The sequence below is a fragment of the Mus caroli genome, chromosome 11, assembly GCF_900094665.2.
Source record: "Mus caroli chromosome 11, CAROLI_EIJ_v1.1, whole genome shotgun sequence".
NCBI classification, from domain to species: Eukaryota; Metazoa; Chordata; class Mammalia; order Rodentia; family Muridae; genus Mus; species Mus caroli.
The window spans coordinates 41299978-41324044 of NC_034580.1; the positions used below are offsets into that span (position 1 = coordinate 41299978).

The 24067-nt window shown below is 46.4% G+C and overlaps 1 protein-coding gene across 1 annotated transcript; it reads right to left on the minus strand.

The window, feature by feature from the left end:
• Positions 1–3374: 3374 nt before the first annotated feature.
• On the minus strand, positions 3375–21830 carry Nipal4 (NIPA like domain containing 4). The gene is made up of 6 exons (XM_021178104.2): positions 21715–21830; positions 16750–16989; positions 11475–11531; positions 9468–9558; positions 6466–6626; positions 3375–5993 (listed from the first exon to the last, which is right to left on the minus strand). The coding sequence occupies exons 1-6, from the start codon at positions 21755–21757 to the stop codon at positions 5365–5367; spliced, it is 1221 nt and encodes a 406-aa protein (XP_021033763.1). The 5' UTR covers positions 21758–21830; the 3' UTR covers positions 3375–5364.
• Between the last annotated feature and the right edge of the window lie 2237 nt (positions 21831–24067).

Sequence of the window (24067 nt, forward strand, 5' to 3'; positions counted from 1 at the left end):
AGAGAGAGAGAGAGAGAGAGAGAGAGAGAGAATGAGGGAGACAGACATGCAGGCAGGCAGACAGCTCTGCATGTACTTGTGTTTTACGGCCTCAAGCAGAATAAGGGACCTCTTCCTTATTTCTGACTTATATCTAAGTAAGGTTCTCTAGGACAGCCACAGTTATACTGAGGGGGACTGACATGTTTGGCATCCTGGCTATTAGTATTGTATACACAGGGCCACCAGCCCCTCCCTAGTGGTCAGCTCTGAGGTGGGACTGTTGACTCTGAACAGATTGATGTCAACAGCCATGGTGAACCAGATCTGGGCAGGGTTCCCCAAATTCTATTCAACTAGGGTTTTATTACGCACTTCATCGGGTCTCTCCTGGTTACTGCCCTTGGGTGATCGTCATGGAAAATGCTGACAAGGTGGGAATGGGACTGGGGTGGACCTTCTCTTGCTTGGTGCTCCGCTATTTAGAACAGTTCTTACACATTTGCTGGGCCTGGCCTCTGAGAGGCCATCTTCCACCCCCAGAAAGGTGCTAATGGCACTGCAGAGGGCTCTCTAGGGGCCTTCCTGCCACCACAGCAAGCAGTTGTTAGCTCTTGGAACCCTCCAGAGGAAGAGGCAAGCTTTTGACTTCCCCTTTACCACCCGAGGCCTCCTTATATCTCTTCCCAGAGTAAGCTTTGGGATTGTAGACATGTGGGAGCTATGACATACGTGGCCTGGGGTAGAAAGATCTCAGGAAAGCACCTTTCTCCTTTTCAGGCTGACCGTGCTCTTCACACTCTCTGAGGCCTCGGTCCATGTCCTATATCAGTTTCTCGTTTGTGTGCTTTACCAAGTGGCCGGTGACTCCAGGCCACCCCGATTGTCACCACAGAGTTAGAAACCCTCCACTTTCTGTCCCTTGAACCATATCAGAAAAAGACCCATATCCTTGCTCTTTGGTAATCACTTCTGGTTTTTTTTTCTTTTTCATCACTTTGATACCACCTCCATCCCATGACATTATACTGTGAAGTGTAAGAGGACAGGATTTTTAAAAACTTGGTAGAAATGTCGGCAGCTGCTCCACATACACCTTCACTCAAGGCTTCGTTTCCAGAGGCCAGCGAGGCTGTCACAGGCAGGAATCCCTTCCCATCTGCTTTGTGAAGGGTCCCATACAGGTGTATCTAGACTTCAAGGACAGGGTTTGTCTCACAGGATTGCCACTTAGGAAATGAAAGAATATTACCACATGAGGAGGAGGGGGCGGTTGCAACCGAACACTTTGGTCTTCCTACCCCACGTCTGTGAGGGCATTGGAGACTGAAAGCCCTTTTCTTATGCATAGAATGTGAGCAAGAATAGAAGTAACTGTTTAAGGCATCTCTGTTCCCAGCCACTGAAGAGAGATGTCAGAAGATGTTAGAATAGGTCAAAGCCAAGGCTCTGGTGGGCTGAGGGAAGGTTTGTAGCTGTGTTTAGTGGTATACATCTTTAGTCCCAACAGAGGCAGGTGAATCTCGAGTTTGAAGCTAGCCTGGTCTAAAAAGGAAGTTCCAAGACTGCCAGGGCCACACAGAGGAAAAAAAAAAACCCTCTAGAAAAACAAAAATGAAGACAGGATCTCATGTATCCTAGATTGGCCTTTAAGTCACTTTACCAAGGATGACCTTTGAACTCCTGAGTACTTGTGCTCAGACTGCAGGTGTGTGCTACCATGCTTTATGTGGTCCTGGGTTCAAACACAGCCCTTCATGTGTATATAGGCAAGCACTCTACAACTGAGCTACATCCTCCAGCCTAGGCTGTAAATGTTTTTTGAAGTAGATTAGCTGCCTGCCAACCTTAGAACTGCAAAGCCATTCCTGACCTGTAAACCTCAATTCTCCATCTCTATAAGAGGTGTAGCCTGGGCTAATCCCGTCCAAGTTACAACTCCTTGCTTGCTTTCTGTTCCTTCTAGCCTTGGTGACTTCCACCAGTAAGAGAATAGCCCCTCCCTACCCCTGCTCCAAGACACTGTAGATGCTAGTGTCTGAGTGTTCTTTGTAATGCAACAGTCCCTTCTGTTGCAATAACCCCCTGCAACACTGCAATAATCCTTCAGTGTCTCCCCTGGGCTCAATTCACTTCCTTATTTGATAAAGTGGGGGTGAGACTTCTATTCTTAAAATTGGAGGCTAGTCATTTTGTCAAATGCATGTAATGACACACCCAAAGGAATCCTCCACACACAAGCCAGGGAACACCAACTGGAAAGGTACCCCTTCCCCAGGGAAGCCTGCTAAGGAGAGGTTCTGTAAATTCCGAGCCTAGCACCCCAAAGTCATGCACCCAATATCCTCTTGTATGACTGTGTATATGTCTATGTCTGGGATCCAGGGCAAATGTGAATTTTCTTTTGATTTGGGAGATTGTTCACAGGAAATAGTCCTCTCCTCTCATGTCCTCCTATTGATTGTTTACAATATTTGTACATCTATGCAAAATACTTGAATGGGCCATGGTGCCTTGTTTTTTTGTTTTGTTTTGTTTTGTTATTTTTCCTCCTTGTTTGTATTTAATTAAAACAAATTGTCATGAAGAAATGCTCTCTGTTTGGACAGCTCTTTTGTGTGTGAACTGTTTCGGTATCCCACTGCCAGGACAACTTAAGACATGTGATGTCAACATCTCAGAGGACTCATACAGACCACCAGCCTTCCAGTCACCCATGACCTGAGCCACAGTGATGCCCTGGGGTTTCCCATGGCCAGTAGTCAGGGCTACCTGCTTTGTACCTGTGCTCAAGATAGTCTGGTTTCATTAGATCTTGGATCACCAAAGGCTTTCATAATCTTTTAGATTCTAGAACATTCTTCTACACTATTAACTTTAGAAGACAGCTGAGATACTCTGCGACCAACTCTCTTCACTAGGGTGTGTGCTTTAATGAAGAGAGACTTAGTGTGGGTCCCAGGCTGAGTGGGTAGGTGCGGGGAGGCCAGCTTGTGTGCACTTAAGATTCCCCAGGTCTGTGTGGAGACTGCTGGTCTCTCACCAACTTACCCATTTCCTCCCAGCCTCTGTTTTGAGGTTTTCTAAGATTATTAATAACCACAGGAGCTTTACTGTGTAGGTCTGAATGAAAATGGCCCCCATAGAATCATAAGGAGAGGCATTAACGGAGGCGTGGCCTTGTTGGAGTGGATGTGGCCTTGTTGCAGGAAGTATGTCACTGGGGGTGGGCTTTAAGGTTTCAGAAGCTCAAGCCAGACTCAGTGTCTCTTCCTGATGCTTGGGGTCCAAATGTAGAACCCTGAGCTACCTCTCCAGCACCAGGCCTGCCTGTGTGCTGCCATGCTTCTCTCCATGACAATGATAGAGTAGACCTCTGAACTCTAATCCAGCTCCAGTGAAATGTTTTCCTTTATAAGAGTTGTCATGGTCATGGTCTCTCTTCACAGCAATAAAACCCTAAGATAGTCCCCTCATTGAACCCTCATGTAAATGCTAAGAAAGCATCATCCTTCGTATTTCATATGCTTTTTGCCACATGCCTGGCTCCTAGTAAGGTCATAGCCTCTATGTGAATGGTACTAAGAAATACAGCAACCTTCCCTGCTTGAGTGAGGGCAGATCTTGGAAGACACAGGAGGGCTTTGCTTTGGAGATCAGGGACTGGCATCCCAGTATGTGAGAGGAACCAGTGGAGTGAATTTGCTCCGCGTGCATGGAAGGTCAGGACATTTGTCAAGTAAACACATTCTGAAGTCTTTATTACTGACTTCAGAGCCCACATTCTCAGAACCTTCAGTTTACTACCCCCCCCCCAAGATCCAGTGTGTTGCATTGATTTCAGTCACAGTCAGAAACCCACATTCATGAAAATACTGGGGATTGGAGGTGGAAGTTATAGGGCCCAGAGTGTTGATCTGCCCTAAGACCTTGTCCAAGGCCAGAAACAGTTTGACCTGGGTGTGGTTATACTTAAGGGATCAGATTCAAATACAGGATGTAGGCAAGGATTTTGACAGTGCTACGTACACTGAAGATCAAGTTTCCCCTTCCCCACAAACTGGCTCCTAACTTCACTCTCTTATGCTCCTTGTGTCAAGCCTACACTTTCACAGCTGTAAGAACTGGAAGAAAGGATCTCTCTGTCTCTCTCTCTCTCTCTCTCTCTCTCTCTCTCTCTCTCTCTCTCTCTCTCTATCTATCTCCAGCTGCTATTCTCTGACTGCTTCTGGCCAAATATAAGGTCACCAAAAGTGGCCCTAAGAGCAGGTGATGCTGGAGGACTTATGGCATGCTGTTTCCAGTGTGGGCAGCTAGGTTGTCAATGGAGATAAACTCAGTTCCAGTTGGGCCAACAAGGCTATGTCAAGCCTGCATTCCCATTTGATTATTGGGATTCTAATCCAATTCCACTAGATACAGCTAGGAAATTTCCCCACAGGTCTGGTCCTTGCTTGGATCTGAGTCAGGCCAAACATTACGTCCAGGTTTCCATAGAGCCCATGACTCCATTCAGACAACCATGACATTGTGTCTTATATTCTCCCCCTCATCCCCAAGTCATATCATGGTCAATTTCTTGATGCAAAGAAATTGCATTCTGCTAAATTCCATCGTGACAGCACACTGCTGTTCTCTTCCCAGAGGCTGCTAGGTGAACATGGGTTTGAACAGCGGAGCTGGACTAGGAGGCATCCCCTGCTGTTGGTTCTAAGGCTTGTCTTGGGATGGGAAGAGAGAGGGAAGGGTAGTGGTGCCTGCCACTGGGGGCACAGACAACAAGATGTGACCTCAAGTGCTTGGAGAATGGGCCAGTTGAAACTTCCCTGAGACATCAGGTGGTATTCACAGTAAGAAGGTCAGCTGGGGTCTTGCTTCTGTCTACAAGAAACACCAGGCTACTTAGCATGTGCTACACACCTTGGCATGACGAGGCATGCAGATTGCTCTGCATTCCCCCACAAGCTCCATTCCCGGGCTAAGGACTGAGAAGTCCAGCCTGACAGGCTAATTGGTGTGAAGGAGTTCCCGATGACCAATAGCTGAGGGAAGTTCTTGAGCTGGGCTACATTCAGCAGGTCAAATTCTATCAACAACATGGTGGTGTTGAGGGACCCAGAGGGAAGAGGCTCTGGGGACTTGCTGGCTCTAACAGAAACTTGTGGATTTAGTCACCAAGGCTGTATCTCCAGGAAGTCCTGCCCCCTACCTTACTGGGTAGGGGTTTTTCTTCTTCTTCTAGGAACAGCAGTGAGGTATAAATGAATATCTCAAAAACAGAAACTAGCCCTCGGCAACAGATGTGCTGAAAGTAACCAGGTAGTTTGAACTGGAGAGGTCAGGCTGGACCATTGGCTGCCTCCTCTTACTCATGCATTCCAGGCTTTAAGAATCGGTCACAAATACTTTGGGCTTCTGTTGGGGTGATGGTGTGCTGGCAAGTTCTATGTTATCCACAAGGACATTCTTGTCTTCTAATTTAATAACCGTGGGCTCTGGGGTGGGAGCTGGAGTTGGGTTTTTGTGCGTGTGGGGCAAGCTGATTTGGTTGATGTCCAAATCCTTGAAAGCGTGAAGCATGAAAACACCCAGGATGATGGTAACGAAGCCAGACAGGGTGCCCACAATGTCCACAGCAGACATGGTGTACCACTCCTTGAAGAGGACGATGGAGGAGGCCACCACCACCGTGGTGAAGAAAACGTAGTAGATGGGGAAGACCAATGAGGTGTTGAAAATATCCAGTGCCCTGTTGAGGAAGTTGACCTGGATGATGATGGAAAGTCCCAGGATGAGGGACAGGATGTAGGGGAGAGGGTGCCGCACAACTGGTAAGCCCTGGAAGAAGTTCCTAATGGTGACACCAAGCCCCTTGACAGCAGTCACGGAGAAGGATCCGATCACAGAGCAGATGATGATGTAAATGAGGATATTCCTTTGCCCGTAACGCGGGGCAACAATGAAGATGAGGATGAGGCAAGACACCACCAGAAGGACAGCAAAGACGATGAACCCTTCAGGAAGGATGGGCACAAGTTATTCAGCAAAGGACTCAAGAGTATCTAGGGCCCAACAGAGGTGGGTTCTAGTCCCAGCCTCAGACCTTATAGTAACCCTTTTTAGTAACATGCAAGTTACTAAACTCTTTAGACATTAGTTTCCCCATTTGTAAAAAAAAAAAAAAAGCACCAAACAATGGGATTCCTTTTATCTTGAAGAGCTGTTCTATGAGCTGATGCATCATCTTGCATAAAATGTTTTATAATAAAAAATAATGTGTATTTAGAGACATGCCTGGCACATGATAAATGATAAATACTACATATTTACATCAATCCAGGAAGCCTTGCAAGCAGGTACCGTCCAGCTTCCTCTCTGTTGTTCATCTTTTCCTCAAGGGGGCAGTCTGAAGATGGCCAGAGCCCAATTACTCTATACACAATTCATCCCCTTGTGTTTTCTGCAAACCCAGTGCTTGAAACCTACCTGTGTCTTTCATCTTGGAAGCCATCTCTGCAACAGTGGTGACCTTCTCCTCTTTGGGGGCATGTATGACCATCACTGTGCTGCCAGCCATACAGATCACACAGCCCAGTTTCCCCAGTAGATTCAGGCTCTCTCCCAGGCAGTAGGAGGAGAAGATGGCACTGTATAGGGGGATGGGAGAGAGGGATTGAAGGGGGTGCCTATCCCGGCCCCACAAAAGACACACTGGGGGTTGAGTGAACACTTATGGAGAACAACAGTCCAGAACTCACTTCTCTCTGTAGAAGGCTTCCTAGATTCCCTCTGTCTAACCCCAAACCTTTCAAAACACACTTCTAGGGATTGTAATGTGTGCTGGACAAGCAGAAATATGCATAGATCTCCTTGGTTGGTCTATTGTCAAGTTGACACAGCTAAAGTAATCTGAGAAGAGGTGAACTCAGTTCAGCAAATGCCCCATCAGATTGGCCTGTAGACAAGCGTTGGAGGGCATTTTCTTGATTGATATGGATGAACTGTGGGCAGTACCATCCCTGGACAGTCCTGGGGTGTATAAGAAAGCAAATTTTACAAGCCAAGAGGAGCAAGCTCCTATATGGCTTCTGCTTTAGTTTCTGCCTCTAAGTTCTTGGCTTTCCTCCACGATGCAATATGTAAGCCCAATAAATCCCTTCCTCTCCAAGTTACCTTTGATAATGATGTCTCATCATAGCAATAAAAAGCAAACAAAGACAAAAGTTGAAAGAGCCTTTCAAAGTACTCTTGTCTGACTCCCCATTGACTGAACCTATTGTTCGGCAGTATTGCTAGGAGATGTTTTTCAACCATGGCTTGTATGCATCTGGTTGCATGAAGCAAGCCAAATGAGTACATTGTGGGTTCACACTATGTACCCCACATACATTTTCTGTCAATTTCTGTTCCTTGTTCCATTTCTGTTCCTTGGGTCATAGAATATGAATCTACTTTTCTTTCACTTGCATATGCCAATATAAATCACCACAACAACAATCACAAACACTATGTTTGGGGCCATGAATTTCTTAATAAGTCCTGTGTTAGAGTCAACCTGGCAACTCTGAATTAACATATACTGCTCCCAGTTTAGAGATAAGAAAAGTGAGCTCATAGAAGTTTAAATGATTCAGCAAAGTCCTTTGACCGGTAAGTGGCAAAGGCAGGTTTTGAGCAATACTTTGATCTTATTACAAAGCTTGTGAGTTTTCCTCTATGTTAAAGAGAACTTTTATGCTTTCTAGAATCTTTCCTGAGTAAAATCCTTCTAGCTCCTTGGTGATATCATTTCTGTTCTATCTGATTGTCTAGGTAAGGGAAGAAAAAGGGGGACTGAGCAGGCTGCCAATGAGCCATGAGCTCACTTGCATTATGAAGGCAGCATTAGTTCACACTAAAAAGGTATTGGTTGTCCTGGGACCTAGGTAACATCAAAAAGTCTTGGCTTGTAGGCAAGCCTGTGGGACATTTTCTTGATTTATGTGATTTGGACCGCTCAGTTCCTGTGGGCGGTGCCATCCCTGAGTAGGTGGTCCTAGGACTATATGCAAATTAGGCAAGGCTGGAGAAGCAAGCCCCAACTACTTCACACAGGCACCAAGCAGTTAAAAATCCCATGCCTCTCAAAACATCCCAGGAGTGGGAATTTGTAAGCATGTCAGATTTGGGAATCACTTCTACTGAACAAAGACACCAGTCAGGCCAGTTGTGCACTGAAGAGTCGGAAATCTACTTGCTTCACAATTGTAAATGTTGCGAAATTATCACCAAGTGAAACAACACAGAAGATATTATGGGTGCCAGGTGTGGTTGGCTGCGGTTTACCGGAGCTCCAGAGGTAGCTCCTAAATGAGAGTACCCTGCAGATGTGGCTTAAGGACCCCCACAGAAGTTCCTATGTCCATAGCTTGAGAGAAATGGGGTGATGAGAGGCACAAATGCTTAGGCGTAATTATTTTATTGTTTGGGGATGTTAGCAGTCAAACCCAGGCACACTAGGTGAATACTCCTATGTCACCAGCTCTACCATCTTTAAGTTTTAAAATTGTTGTTTGCTAAGTCTTTAATGAGAGGCAACATAGTATATAGCACAGCTGCTCACATCTGGCGGGGGATTATCCTGCATAGGGTGGAGCGTGGCCTGGTAACAGTCTTCATATTGCCATACGCAAGTAGAAAAGGGGTTGCTCTACCACCCAAGGAAAAGAAATAGGTCAAGTAGAACTTGCTAGAAAGTTACTTAGGCCAAAGTACTTAAACCCTCTGGGTCTTGGGAACAAATGGAAGGATTAAGTGAGTTAGTACACGGATTATACTCGGACGATTTAATGGGTAGTTTTCCTCTGTAAATTGTAGCCGTGGTTGCTTGGAGCTAGTTTTTTTTTTTTTTTTTTTTCTAAATCCATTCACTATGTTGTAGCCCCATTTAGCACTCTGGGTGTGTATCATTAGCGTTCTCTTTTGCATATGAGTGAATTAAGGCTTGAGTCCGAGACTTTTGAATCCATAACTGCTAAGGTTTAGGTATGGATTAGGACTTGGGCCTGGGAAAATGACAAGCATGAGGACCTGAGTTCAAATCCCCAGGACACACCTAAAAACTAGCTGTGCTGGTTTGTGCCTATAATCCTTGTGCTGGTGAGGCAGAGACCAGAGGATTCCTGAGCTGATTGGCCAGTCAGCCTAACCAATTAATTGGTGAGCTCCAGACTAGCCAATTGGTGAGGTCCAGGCAGTGATGCACACGTATTTCCGTATACATATACTACATGTACACTATAAACCAAAGAACACTAGGGCTCATGTTCTTAGTTCATTGAGGGGATACTGAGGCCCATGGCAGCCATCAGTCTTAGGGCCTGGAGCTCTGAATAGCATGGTCTTCTTCCCAGGTCTGGACCAGTTTGGGGTTGATGCTCTCACTCTGGTAAATTCAGGTCTCAACAAATTGAAAACAGGAAAGAGGTGTCAAAAGAGGAGACAGTGACCTTATGAGGACGCTCAGTGCTCCCAGCGGTGTGACAACCGTCGCAGGTGCAAACGCGTAGGCCCCGAAGTTGGCAACTTCTCCAGCAGACACTAGGAAATTAGAGGGGAAAAGAGGCCAGTGTAACTCCAAGGCACCACGTCCATTCCAGATGAATCTGGGCAGAGATGGCGTCGGTCAGTTCAACTGCAAACTAAAACCCAAGACCAGCACTCCCTTAGATCCCATCCGGATGCTGTCTCCTTGGAGACAAGGTCAGACCCAGACTCTGTGTTCTCCCACTGTACTATAAAGGTGGCAAGGCCCAAGTCCTAAGCTCACAGTGACCTGAGAAGCTGCCATGTTTTGGATGTCCTTTAGCTTTCAGTACGTACTCTGTAAAGTGTGTATCACAGGCTGACATGTCTTCATGTCTATCTTTAAAATAAGTTCTAGAAAATCAGGTATTAAAGAAACTTTGCATTCTTTGAGTACCACTTGGTCCATGAACTATTCTTTACTTGGGGAACTGTGGACAGTTGTGTTGATTAGTCGTTTTGTTGTCGTCGTTGTTGTTGTTGTTACTGTTTTCATCAATTTGGCATAAGCTACTCTCATCTGAGAAGGAAAGCGCCCCACCAGGCTGGCCTGAAGGCAAGTCTGTGGGGACATTGTCTCGACTGCACATCTTAGCAAGTGGCCCTGGGATTTATAAGAACATGAAGTGAGTGAGCTAAGAGAAGTACACCAATAGGGAACACTCCTCTATGGTCTCTTAGTTTCTGAGTTCTTGCCTTGGCTTCCCTCAGTGAGGGACAGACCTATGGTAACTTTACAGAAGCCTGTAAGTCAACCGAACCCTCTCCTCCTGGAGTTGCTCTGGGTCAGTGTTCTATCACAGCAAGAAAAACCAAACTAAGGCAATAGTCTAAGACAGGAGGCTTAGAGATGGCTGAACCACCAAAGAGTCAAGAATACTTTCCATTTATCTGAGCCTCTAGTCTGCCCTTGCCTACAGAACCGTTTCCATCTCTCCTGTGTGCAGGGAGATGGTGAGTGGGATAGCTCTGCCCAAGGTAAGGATTAAAACCCTATTTGGATGAGTATTGATGTTATTTTCTACCTAGAAGAATTGGGCTTTGGGGGTTAAGAAGATGTCTCAGTGGTTAAGGTCGCTTGCTGTGTAAGCAAGAAGACCTAAGTTCAAATCCTCAGTACCCATGTAAAACCCAGTCATGGCTGAGTGTGCCTGTAGCTCCAGCATGGTAGGGTGGAGACAAAACTTATTGGCCGGCCAGCCTAGCAACAATGGGGAACCTCATGTTTAGTGAGAAACCCTGTTTCAAAAATTAAAGTTGAAAGCACCTGACTTCTTCCTCTGGTCTTTGCATGTATATGGGTGGGCAGGAACAAAGTAGCAGGGCATCCATGCTCAAAGTGGGCGGAGCTCTTAATTGCATGGAATAGGGAAGTTACTTTGGGTTCCCAAAGTCTACAGATGGAGACCCATGACTGTGTCCAAGAGAAAGTGTGACCAGTGCCCTGTATTTCAGTAGTAGCTGAAAGAATACACGGGTAGTCATTAAAAAATAAACTGAGACAGGGTTTCCTATATCTCAGCCTGGCCTTGAATTTGCTACGTAATTGAGGGTGACTTTGAACCTCTGCTCCTTCCGCCTCCACCTCTGGAGTGCTGGGATGACAGGCACGTTCACCGCGCTTGTTTTATGTAGCACTTAGGATTGAACTGAGGGCTTTGTGCGTGCTAGGCAAATGCTCTCCCACATGAGCTACACTCCAAGCTTCTGCACCTGTATCGTTATCTTCATGGAAGGGGCCTCCTTTAGAGCTGAGAAAAGTGATTGCACAGAGTAAGATGTTGTCTGCAGAGGCAAGATTTTCCCAAGGAAGTTGGCCTTGGCTCCCAGTGTCTATAACAGAGACAGAACCATTTCATCTTGCCCTCCCCTTCATCTCCATCCCAGCTATCAGTAGATCACTGTTCTTAGTAGTGAAAGAAGCCACTTACTGGTAGCCATTCCAGCCCACCACATTGGGTCCTTCAGGTAGCCGTAGCCTCCATTCACTGTAGAAGGGAATAGATGCAAAGTTAGAAGTTGGTGACAGTTTGTGGGGGTTATGTCTTGACTCCCTTAACTGTCCCCCAGAATTTGCTTCTTATATCTACATCCAGTGCCCTGCGGCTTGGACTTGTTGTTTGAATCCAGCTGTGTGTCTAACTACTCATTCAGCATCTGTCGCATCTTTCACAGATATCCAAGTCTCTGCCCTAAACACAAAGCATTGTACCTCTGCTACTCGCTAAATGAATCTCAGTAAATGACACGTGGAGAAACCAGAGGCCCTTCTCACCCTTCCTTTGCATCTAGTCTGTATGGCTCATTCTGTCACCAAAAAGCACACCACTGCCACCTCCTACTCCATCACGTCTGTTCAGGAGAAGCAATGGCTTCGTTACAAGTTACTGTGACTCTATACTTATTCCGGTAGTAACTTGATTCTTGCATAGCAACCAGTGGTTTTGAAAAGTGCAAATTGCACTGGGCTGTGGTGGCGCACGCCTTTAATCCCAGCACTTGGGAGGCAGAGGCAGGTGGATTTCTGAGTTCAAGGCCAGCCTGGTCTACAGAGTAAGTTCCAGGACAGCCAGGGCTACACAGAGAAATCCTGTAACCTCCAAAAAAAGAAAGAAAAGAAAAGTGCAAATTGTACCCACTTTTCTCTGTATAGCTGCTCAGTGTCTTCTACTTACTCATAAGATAAAGGCCTAATCCTTATGGAGACAAGCAGAGGCTTTGTCCTGTCCACCTCCGCAAACACTCCTGCTATTCTCTTCCTATTCAAGAATGATGAGCGCTTTCCTGCTCCAAGCTCTTTGCCTGTGTCTCCCTGTGTACAGAATGCTCTCCTCTTGTGTTTGCCTGGATTCACACCCACCCTGGAGGTCTCCACTGCTTCCCAGAGGTGCCAGTCTGGCCTCTAATATCCATTGTTTCTCCTTGAGGTGACCATTCCCCTTCTTATCACTTAAGCTCATCTGCTTATCCTCCGCTGTTTTCCCTAGTTGCAATAGAAGCATCAAGAGCGGTGTGTGCTTTGTTCAGAGTGCACAGCTTAGCCAGTGCTTAACAGCATTAGCCCCCACGATGATGATGACGGTCGTGGAAAGACCTGAGACCATTCCGTGAAAGAAGTTGCTGTTTTTAGAATGCTGATTTTTCTAAACACAAGTTCTTTTGCTCTTACCAGGTCCTTAAAAGGTTTATTCCCCAGCCATGTTAAATGCATTTTACCCTAGAAGCTGTACGCTCAGAAGACTGTGAGTCAGTAGATTAGAGCAGGGCAGGCTCTAAGGAAGCTATCTTTCTGAATGATTGGTTAAGCACACTTGCTCTGTTATCCAATGAGTGTAAGCAGACATTTTTTTTCCCCTCAAGGTCACTAGTCTGTCAAACACTTGTGTAGAATGAACGAAGGGCAGCAATGACCCTTGCTCCAACTGTATTCCTGCATCTCCCGGATTTCTTATTTTCTTCTTTTCCTCCTTGAGACACAGTCTCTTGTGTCCAGGATGGCCTAGATCTCCATATATAGCCAAGGATAACCCTGAATTTTTGATTCTCCTGCTTCTATCTCTCAAGTACTTAGATCACAGGCAGGTACCACGCCTGATTTTATGTGATGCTGAGGTGGTACCCGGGGCCTTGTACAAGCCAGGTTATCACTCTGCCAACTGAGTTATAGCTCCAGTCCAGTTGTTCATGCTGGAATACATGATGGGCCCAGCTTGACCCACCAGCTTATTTAGGTAATGCTGATCTGGGTACTAGAGCTAATGACATGACTCTTTCTAAAAATGTTACAGCTCAGCTGAGCATCCCTGGTCTAAAATCCCCTAAAGTAAAATGCCTCAAAATCCCAATCCATTTGAGTACTAAAATAACACCTGGGATAGAAAATCCCATTGCATTAAATTCATTTTCATGCTCAAGGTTATTAGCCAGCGATGTAAAATCACCTTCGGCTCTTTGTGAAAGGTATACAGGGGACATAAGGAGTTTTACTTTCAGACTTGAGTCCCATCCTCAAGATATCTCATGCATATTCAAAATACTCCTAAATATGACTAACAAATCTTTTTTTTTTTTTTTTTTGAGGAAAGGGTTTATTCAGCTTACACTTCCATACTGCTGTTCATCACCAAGGAAGTCAGGACTGGAACTCAAGCAGGTCAGGAAGCAGGAGCTGAGGCAGAGGCTATGGAGGGATGTTACTTACTGGCTTGCTTCCCTTGGCTTGCTCATGAATAACAAATCTTAACCCCAACACTTTTGTTTTTGAGCATTTTATGTAAGACACGCGCACCTTGTACACGGTGTCTGAATAACTATTCAGACACTATTCATCTCCTTCCTCTTTATTTATCAAGGGTGATGTTCCAACCAGGAACCTTGCACACGCTAAACAAGCGTTCTCCCACCTAACTGCTGAGCCCCTCTATCCCCCTCTTTTTATTTTACCAGGGAAGGTAGGTAACTATGTAGATGTGATGGCTATTCCTGGTTGCCAACTTGACTACATCTGGATGGAATGAACTCCAATCCAGAGATGAAGGGCACACCTATGATCCAGAACTTGAGTCTGGAAGACACAGGTTTTTGATCAGGATCTTGACATGGGAATGACACACGCTTTTGATCCAGATCTTGAGGCATAGTGGCCAGGAAACATTTAGGCCCAAGCAAGTTAGTACACACCTTTAATCCCAGAAGACAGAGGCAAGCACATCTCTGAGTTCAAGGCCATCCTGGGACAGAGCAAGTTCCAAGTCCAGGCGTGGTGGTATACACTTTTAATCTGGGCCATACCTTCTGCTGGAGGCCTACATAAGGACATTGGGAAAAGAAAGGGTTCGCTCTTCTCCACCTGCTTGCATTTACTTGCCAGCACATCTGTTGGAACCTACTTCTTCAGGATTCCATCTTATACAGAAGGCCATCTGAGACACCTAGCCTTGTGGGACTGAGAAACTACAAAGTTCTTGGACTTCCCATCCACAGCTGCCCATTGTTGGGTTAGTTGGACTGCAAACTGTAAGTCATTCCAATAAATTCCCTTAATATAGAGAACATTCCATAAGTTCCATGACTCTAGACAACCTTGATAGTAGCTTAGAGAGATCATATGTATGAACTCACTATGTAGTGTAGGCTGGCTTGGACCTCATGATCCTTGCTGCTCGATCTCTGCTGGGATGGTACTATGTTGGTTAGTGTTTTGTTCACTTGAAATGCTAGAGCAATCTGGAAGCAGGGGCCTTCAGTAGTGGTCCCTGCCTCAAACAAATTGGTCTGTAGGCAAGTCTGTGGAACATTTCTTGATTAATGTTTGATATGGGAGTCCAGCTACTGTAGCTGATACCGTCCCTGGGAAGGTAGTCCCTGTGGTGTCTGAAAAAAAGCACACTGAGCTAACCATGAGGATCAGGCCAGTTAAGTAGCCTGTTCTATAGCCTCTGCTTCAGTTCCTGCCTGGCTTCCTTTTGGCATGGGTTGTTTCCTCCCGCAAGTTGCTTTTGCTCATAGTGTGTTTTTATCACAGCAATAAAATGCAAGCTAGGATAGGTGCCATGCACTACCATGCCTGCCAAACTAGTGCTGTTCGTTGTCTATTTTATAGATGAGGAAATTGGGGTATATAAAAACACATCATTGGGAGGAGAGGCCCTTGGTCTTGCGAAGATTATATGCCCCAATATAGGGAAATGTCAGGGCTAGGAAGGGCTAGGAAACGGGAGTGGGTGGCTTGGGGAACGGGGCGGGGGGAGGGTATAGGGGACTTTCGGGATAGCATTTGAAATGTAAATGAAGAAAATATCTAATAAAAAAAGCCACATTTCTTGCCTAAGACCCCACTAACAGCTATCAAGAAGGCTGAATTGTAATTGGAACAGTCTGCATCTATAAAGCACCGTGTCTCGTGGGAAAGAGTCAGGCGATGAACAGGTCCAAACAAGAACAGGTCATCTTCCCCAAACCTGTTTCTCCCTCTGTATTCATTATAAAATACCGTGCTCCATCATCTCCCGGTTGCTCAAGTCAGAAACCTGAGTCACATCCTTCTACCCTCCCCTGGGAGGTAGGGAACCTCCCCAAAGCAGGTGAGTTCTACCTCCCCAAACTATGTCTGGAATCTGAGTGCATCTCCAGCCCCACTGCCCTACTTCCATCCTCTCACCCATGGTAATATCCTCCCACATCTTTTACTCCAAGATGCTAATCCAGTCTCTACCGAGCATCCAGGAACCCTTTGCAAATCAGGAATGTGATCTGTTTCAATGTGTTCCCATTTCAAATGAGACGCAAACTCTGTGGCCACGTCTACATAACCCTGTTGAGCTGGCTCACCTGCCCCTGCCCTTCCTGGTCATCCTGAGCTACCTTCTATTTCATGTTCAGCTAGGTCTTACCTCTGAGCCTTGACACCTGCTACTCCTTCTACCACTGATTCGTCCCCTGTCCCATTTCCCTGCTGGCTCAACATCATACAGGTCTTAGTGTTAAGAATCAACTTTTATAGAAAATTTCCCTTCTGCACCCAGATCTGAGCTTTGCATATTCCAAAGTCTGCCCATAGCAACCTGTATCTCCCCCCACCCCCATTAAGGTACTCAGGACACCACAGGACGATTTCCTGTCTCTCTCACTTGATCAGATGTACTGCAGGACTCCGTGTCCCCAGGTCACTGCACCCTAGTACACAGTAGGTAAGCAATAAATGATATGAGTTCAACAAATGGCACGAATTCCTTTACGTGTGATTTCCTTTCCCAAGGATTATTTCAGGCAATCACACCCAGTCTTCCAAATGAGCAAGACTTGGCGCTTGTGCTGCAGTATGGCTGGATGTGCGAGGGTCCCTGAGAGTCTGACCTGATGTGGGCTGGGGCATTTGTGATCCCATTCCACAGAAGGTGTGACTTTCCAGTCAGGCTGGCTGGTAAGAATCCAAGCTAAGGTTAAGCCGGGAGTGTCTGATTTTCCTGTCTGATCCTGATGCTTCTCTGTCTTTACCCTAACGCATACATCATGGAAGTCTCAGGAAATACTGGATTGTAAAGGAAGACTTCCAGCTATTGGCAGTGGGGATTCTCAGCAGGGTTGACAATGAGCCCCCAGTGCCCACAGGGGGTCCCATCCTCAGATTGTAGCCTGGATCCCTGTAAATGGAAGTCATCTACCACGGATGTCCCTCGCCCATCCACTCCAGCCTGAGGAGCCTACCTGCCCTTGTGGCCCCTGTGGCCACAAGCCGAATGAGGCCTTTCTTCTTAAGGATGACACTGGTGCCAATGAGGAAGCAGGAGAGGAAGGCGAGGCCCACACCGATGTAGAAGCCATACTTCTTCCTGACCCTCTCTTGCCAGGTGATCAAGGTGGCATTGTAGGGCTCTTCAGGGCTGATGCCTCTCACGATCTGACAGAGGACCTCCTGAGAGGAGCAGTAGAGGCTGACTATGGAGCCTGGAGGGGAAGCATGAAAGAGTCACATTGAGGATGTGAACATGGCGTAGAGATGCAGGAACTGATCTCTGACTTGGACTTCACGTATCCACTGCTCCTGGCCTCCACCCAGACACAGACCGGAATGAAAAAAAAAGTGTATTTCCAATTCTCTGTGTTGTTAGCCGTTTTCTCACCAGGGACATCATTTGCATGGACTTAGCAAATATTAGGACCTCTTGTCAAATAGGTGACTTTGCTTTTTTCTTTTCTCTCTCTCTCTCTCTCTCTCTCTTTCTTTCTTTCTTTTTTCTTTTTTCTTTTTTCTTTTTTCTTTTTTCTTTTCTTTTTTTTTTTTTTTTTTTTTTTTTTTTTTTTTTTTTTTTTTTTTTTTTTTTTTTTTTTTTTTTTTTTTTTGGTTTTTTAGTTTGTTTTTCGAGACAGGGTTTCTCTGTGTAGCCCTGGCTGTCCTGGAACTCACTCTGTAGGCCAGGCTGGCCTCGAACTCACTAATCTGTCTGCGTGTGCCTCCCAAGTGCTGAGACTAAAAGCATGGGTCATCACCGCCCAGCTAAATAGGTGACTTTTTAAAATCCCCATTCCACAGACAAAGAAATGGAGCCCGTGTGTCTACGTGCTCAAGGACAGGAAGAGGATGGTTGGTTTTAATGTCAGCTTTCAGTGAATTCCCTGGGGGTGGGGGGAGGTGGGGAGTCACCTGAGGACTTGTCCTATTGTCTTAACTGATGTGGGAATTCCACCCCCAAAGTGGGCAGCACCTTCAGGTGGCAGCCTGGGTTAAAAAGAGAGCACAGCAGAAGGATTACTGGCCCTTTGTCCACTCACTCTGCCTTCCCTCTTGCTTAGCGCTAATTTACCCTCCTAGAGCAGATTCCTTCCTAGAAGACAGGGCCAGCATTTCTGAGATTTTCACACACACACTGAAGAACCCTCCAGGATTTGAGCAGCAGATTGGAACAGCTGAGTCACCCAATCGCAATGGACAGAGAGAGCAACAGCAGGTTCTTATGCTCTGCAGGGTAAGACAGTTAGTGTGGAAGTCCTCTGAGCTCTGCGGGCCCCAAGCCTCAGGGACCAAGGAACTACCCAGTTCTTAACCCCAGGGGAGTAATATAACTGTTGTTCTTACAGCTACATAAGCTCATTTCAAACATGATTTTAATATATATTCATCCTAGAGGCACAGTTGCTCTAGGAAACCTTGACTAATACACAGGTTGTCTGGCTTCAAAATTCCAACCTGTGGTACTGAAGCCTCCCATACCAGGTAGGGACCCAGCTAAGCTCTCAGCTATTGTCACACCCACAGGGATCCTTTCTCGACATCCCGGCTTTTGCTCTCCTGTAACCTCATAAGCTCACTCAGGGGCTTCTTCACAACTTCATGCAGCTCTAGTTGGAGTGGGACTGTCACCCCGCAGAGAGTCCACCCAAACCCTGGTCCACCTACTGACAAGTGAGCTTCCAGAGGTCTGGACCTTTCCATTCCAGGACTTATTTCTGGGCCAGCAGTTATGGACTCTTTCAGGGCACAACTGTATTAGTGTTCCCAAAGTCCCATACAGATCTGTCTTGCCATGTTGCTCTTGTCTGATTCTTGCCTCAAGTCCCAGAGTCAGTCTCCCTCCTGTCTCACTGGCACAGACATCAAGGGAAGTCTTGGGAACAAAGGGCCGACCCTTAGTGACACACAAAGCTATACACATCCTGTGAAACATAAGAAGGCCTAACCAAGACTCTACCAGCTACCATGCACATGGCCCCTGTTCTAGAGTTTACCTCGAGGACTCTTAACAGCCATTCAGTGATGTAATCACAATGACCATTTCCAACCCCTTAGTGGGAGATATTGAGTCCAATCATCTTCCTAAGAGGATAATGTAATAAAGGTGTGCCTGTGACCGTAACCACCCTGATTTTGTCTGACTGGTAATAAAGGTGAAGCCAAAAGTAGAGCCTGTGCCCACGTGATAGCTGAGCTCAGTACCACCACACAACCTCCGATAAACAGGCTGCCCCCAGGGCAAGAATGTTGAGGATCCATCCCTCTTCATTGTGATCTATAAATTAAGATCTGACTATTGCAAACAGTCAAGAAATCGGGAGCTTCCCGAGGAACAGTCAGAGCTGGGATTGTGAGATTGCACTGGAAGCTTGTCTCTCTGGTCATGCCAGCCTTGGGGCAGCAACAGCTGGATCACTCTCAGACCTGGCCCTGAAACTGCTCAGTTTGCTCAGTTCCCACAATCATGTTTGCTATTGGCCTTTCTGCGAGTTTCAGCTCTAGCATGTATTACAAAAGTCTAGACCTCAGTGCCAAGGACCTAAGCCTAGAGTTTTCAGACCATGCTGGAGTTCCTACTCTGGGCCTGGATGGATCTCAAATCCAAGACCATGGAGCTTGAGATGTGGCACATCTGCATCAGAATAGCATCTTTCGTGGAACAGAATAAAGCCAAAGTTGACCTTTTGAATGTGCCCCAGAATTGTGGAGAACAGGTACAGGAGCCCTTTAGAAAACCCAGCTGGTCTTGGATGTAGCTCAGTAGCAGACGTATCTTAATGGTTGCACACTAGCCTGGGATGAGCAATGTCGTAGGTTCCAAACCAGGTACCAGAACAGGGAAAAGGTGGCATTCATTAAAAAATAGTGAGAGGTAAAAAGGGTGGCGGAAAGCAGAAGGGGAGCAAATGTGAGCAAGGCACAATTATTTATGTGTATGGAATTGTCACAGCAAGACCCTCCATTCTGTATGCTGGGTTTTTTTTTTAAAGCGATAAAGTGGAAAATAAAAACAAAACAAAACAGCCCATCTGACCCTCCTATGTTTTGCTATGGAAATTGAAGTCCCATAAAGAAAACAGATTTGCTGAAGCTGGGACCGAAATCCCAAGAAATGTGTATGTGCTTTGCTGTGAGACAAGAGGTCATCTATGCGTAATCAGACTGGTTCTGCATGGCTCACTCTTGTTCCACCAGCTCAGGGCATCCTTGCCCATGAGCCTCATCTGGGGAGTTCCCTGAGCCCAGGAAATGCAGACAGTAATGTCTGTTCCCTCACTTTTCCCCTGCTTTTCCCAATCTCACTGCTAGTGGGCGGAGCCAGAGGACTCACCTCAGCCAATCAGTTCCCCTGAGCACATCCATGGAAGTCAAATTCTCCCAGTACAGTGAAGCTATAACCAGAGAGAGCTGATGGCCTAGGGAACCCAATTCAGACTGAGTGCACATGGGAAAAGTGGATACCTTATCTTTTTCTCTAAAATGTTCTAGAACCGGAGATGTCTGCTGCCTTGGGATAAGGGGTGAGGCTGAAAATGCCCGCCTGGTTGCTTAGGAGACTGAGGTTCAGCCAACACCTAAGAGCAGGCTTCAAGCTCTTTGCTGAAGAAGGGCAGAAGTTAGGGACTCAGAGCATCACACAGGCTGTACTTCCAAGACAGGACGAAAGTAGAGAAAGTTCCAGATGGAACAGAGAACAACAGCCACATAGATTCAGGAGTCTGAATCCAGGAGGCGGTTCATATTCCCCACCGTGGTAGCTGCCACAAATTATTAGACCTGCTGCAGCCTCTGTTTCTACATCTCTAGAATGGGCATAGTGAAATTACAACTCTGTGTCCTGGGGACGAAGGCCATTGTTAGTATACTTTCCTAACACGTACGAGGCCCTGGGTTCAGTTTCCAACATGCAAAAACAAAAGAAAAAAAAAGAAAAAAGAACACAAATGAAAGGAATAAAAAACAACAACATCAACAAAATGTTTTAAAAACTAGGCTGAAGGCTGAGGAGATGGCTCCTTGGGTGAAGTCTCCTGCTCCAAAGTTCTGGCCCTGGAACTTATGTAAAAGCAGCGAACTCACTTCTCCAGCTTGTCCTCTGACTTCCATAACCTCAGGATGGCACTTGTGCCTATAAATATATATCATTCATCACACACGAGAGAGAGAGAGAGAGAGAGAGAGAGAGAGAGAGAGAGAGAGAGAGAGAGAGATACACATAGATGTATGCACACTAGTAATAAGTAAATTTAAAAATAAAATCGAAGCCCAGTGACTTAGGCTTGCATTTCCTGGCTGAGAGGAACCGAGGCAGGAGAATCACGCATTTTAAGCTATTCTGGACAATTTAGCAAGTCTTTGTCTAAATACAACAATAACAACAACAAAAAAGATAAAACAACTGCCTGCATATCATATTAGAGTTTGTTTCTGGAACTAAATGGAATATAGTTCAGGGAAGGACCAAGGTCTACATAGTTAAAGAATATTCCAGAAAATGGAGGGTATTTCCTAAGCACTGTCTGAGGTCCTTTCTCTCCCTTTTCAAAATGTGTTGTGTGATTTTGGACTAGGGAGCCTCTCTGTTCCTCTACTCTCTGGTTTAGATGATGGAAAGATGTCAGCAGGTTATCTAGTTAGCCTGCAGCAAGCCAACACTACTCCTGAGTTTTCTATCCCACCCCTTTCACAGGCCACCTGCCCCAGTGTGCTCTGTTTTTCTTCTTTCTGTTGCTTCAGCTCCCGGCAGCTGCCACTGGGGAGGTGACATCTCCGCCAGACTCGGAACTTCAGGACAGTTTGGGAGCCGAGTGGGAATATGTTGCTGACCTCCCCCGTTCCTAGCTTTGCGGCCCCAGCAGGTGAGGAGGAGATGGTGAGGATGGTGGGGACAAGGTGAGAAGCGCAGCACCCGCCCAAGTCCCCCGCACAGCCGCACGCACCGTTCTCGCAGCTGCCATTGGCGTTGGCGACCCGCAGCTCCATGGGGACCTGGGCTGACAGCGCCCGAGGTCCGCGGTTCCTGGGCAGGCTGCCGTGACTTGTCCCAACGTGGCTCCTGCACGGGAAGCCGCCAGGGTCCGAACCCAGGGGTGGGGAGAGTGACGCGCGCCCCGAAGGGGAGGGTTCTCGGGGAGGAGTCACCCTGTGCCTTGGGCAACACCGGGCGGGCGATGGGGAATCAGCTCTGGGGCAGGGGCTCATGCCCTTCTGGGGTGCGACCGCAGCTGGGTGCCAGCCACCGAGTCATCCGCCCGTGCCAGGGGCAAGAGAGAGGGGGCGGGTTTCCCGGGCCCGCCTTTCCGGGATGCCAGCACCCACATGTGGCAGAGTTGATACACTCCGGATGGCACAGAGGAAGCCACTTTGGGAGATGGAAGTATCAAAGAAAGGTCTGAGAACTTAGTTCCTCCCCTTCTTTTATCCTCCTGGTCTACTCATCACTGCCTTACTTAGAGGTCTGATCTGTGCTGGGCACTGTGGGTGACGGGAGCCCTTAAATGTTCAGTACATATTTGAGTCTCATGAATGGATGATGGCAGGGGATTGGTAGGCTGAATGGAAGAAGGAAATGAAGTGATTGGCAGTCCAAATGAATTCTGTTCTTACATAGTTCTGGGAGAAGCGAACTAAGACCAATCATTTAGAAGCAGATATTTTCCAAAATCACCGTTCATAAACTTTATACATATATAATAAAATTATATAAGCATACCTGTTTATATAATAAGAGTTGTGATTGAATGTTTATGTGCAAAAGTGATGGCATATATATATATATATACACACATGTATGTATGTATATATATATATATATATATATATATATATATATATGTAGTGATGGAATCTATATGTATGTGCCAGTATGTGGGATGTATGGGTATATTAATTAGCTTCTTTATGGTACTCATTTCATAATATATATATATATATATATATATATATATATGTATGTATATGTTATGACATATAAAGTCATCACATTGTATACCTTAAATACATGCAGCTTTCTTACACATGCTTGTGTGTGCATATGCGTGTGAGTGTGCAAGCCACGGCACTCATGAGAAAGTCAGAGGACAACTCCTTTTCCACCATGTCCCTAGGGACTCAACCCAGGTTAGCAGGCTTGTGCTGTTACCCAAAGAGCCTTCTCACCAGCCCTGCAATTTTTATTTGTCAAAAAATACCTCAACACGGGTATAACAATAATAGTAGTGATGGTGGTGATAATGATAAAATCAAAAAAGGTGTTGACTCCTCAGATGACAGTAAAACTGAGTCAGAAGGACCCTGACTGCCTGAGCCATGGAAATACTGTGAAGTGCTTGCCACCAGCCAGGCAGTGTTCCAAGTCCTGACCAAATCCAGTTTGTTTAACCCCCATGTCTACCATACTGGGTACATACCTTTATTATCTACAGAGAGCACACTAAGCATAGTGAACAGCTAACTTGTCCTGAATCTCAGCTGGGAACGAGAAGAACCCGGGTGGAGCCCACAAAGGTTCACAGAGGCTGAACCGCCAACCGGGAAGCCTGCACGGGACCGACCTAGGCCCTCTGCATATATGTAATGGTTGTACATCTTTGTCTTCATGTGGGACTCCTAACAGTGGGAGTAGAAGCTGTCTCTGATCCTGTTGCCTGCCTTTGGGACCTTTCTCCTACTGGGCTGCCTCTTCTAGCCTCAATAGGAGAAGCTGCACCTAGTCCTACTGCTACTTGATATGCCAAGGATAGTTGGTATCCATGGAGGCCTCCCCTTTTCTGAGGAGACGAGGAGGAGGGGTGGATGGGGCTAGGAGGGTGGGAGTGAAGGACTGGGAGGAGGAGGAAGGGAAACTGCAGTCAGGATATAAATTAATTAATTAGTTAGTTAATTAAGAGACAGCACCAGGATGAAAGGCATGATGTCAGCAGCCACACCAAGCCACTTGAGACTGAGCACTGGAGCAATAGGTCAGCTCTGGCAGCGAGGACATCTTTGGACACACAACGTCCATGGGTTTTATCTCATCTAGCTTCCTATGAGATAGGCACTCTTTCTAGTCCATGTGAGGAGTGAAATGAGGCCAGAGCCTGCTGGGCTCCCAAGTCTGAGTCCTTAGCGGCACCCCACCCGAGTCCGTTTTGCTTGTGGTTTACTGTCTGGTCACGAAAGGACGATTTCCTTCCTTGACACATGGCCTCCTCTGACATTTTGGGTTAGCCCTTGCTTTCCCTAAGAATCAGTCCCCTTGCTGGTCAGTAACCCAGCTTCTTGTTTGTCCGTTCTCTGAATGTGAACTGT

What these genes read in the sequence shown, in the direction of transcription:
- Nipal4 (XM_021178104.2), bottom strand. Translation starts at nt 21,757, where the DNA reads ATGGAGCTGCGGGTCGCCAACGCCAATGGCAGCTGCGAGAACG. An exon ending in CAATGGCAGCTGCGAGAACG is followed by an intron (nt 16,990 to 21,714) that starts GTGCGTGCGGCT and finishes CTTCCCCTCCAG; the next exon opens with GCTCCATAGTCAGCCTCTAC. An exon ending in GTGGGCTGGAATGGCTACCA is followed by an intron (nt 9,559 to 11,474) that starts GTAAGTGGCTTC and finishes CTAATTTCCTAG; the next exon opens with TGTCTGCTGGAGAAGTTGCC.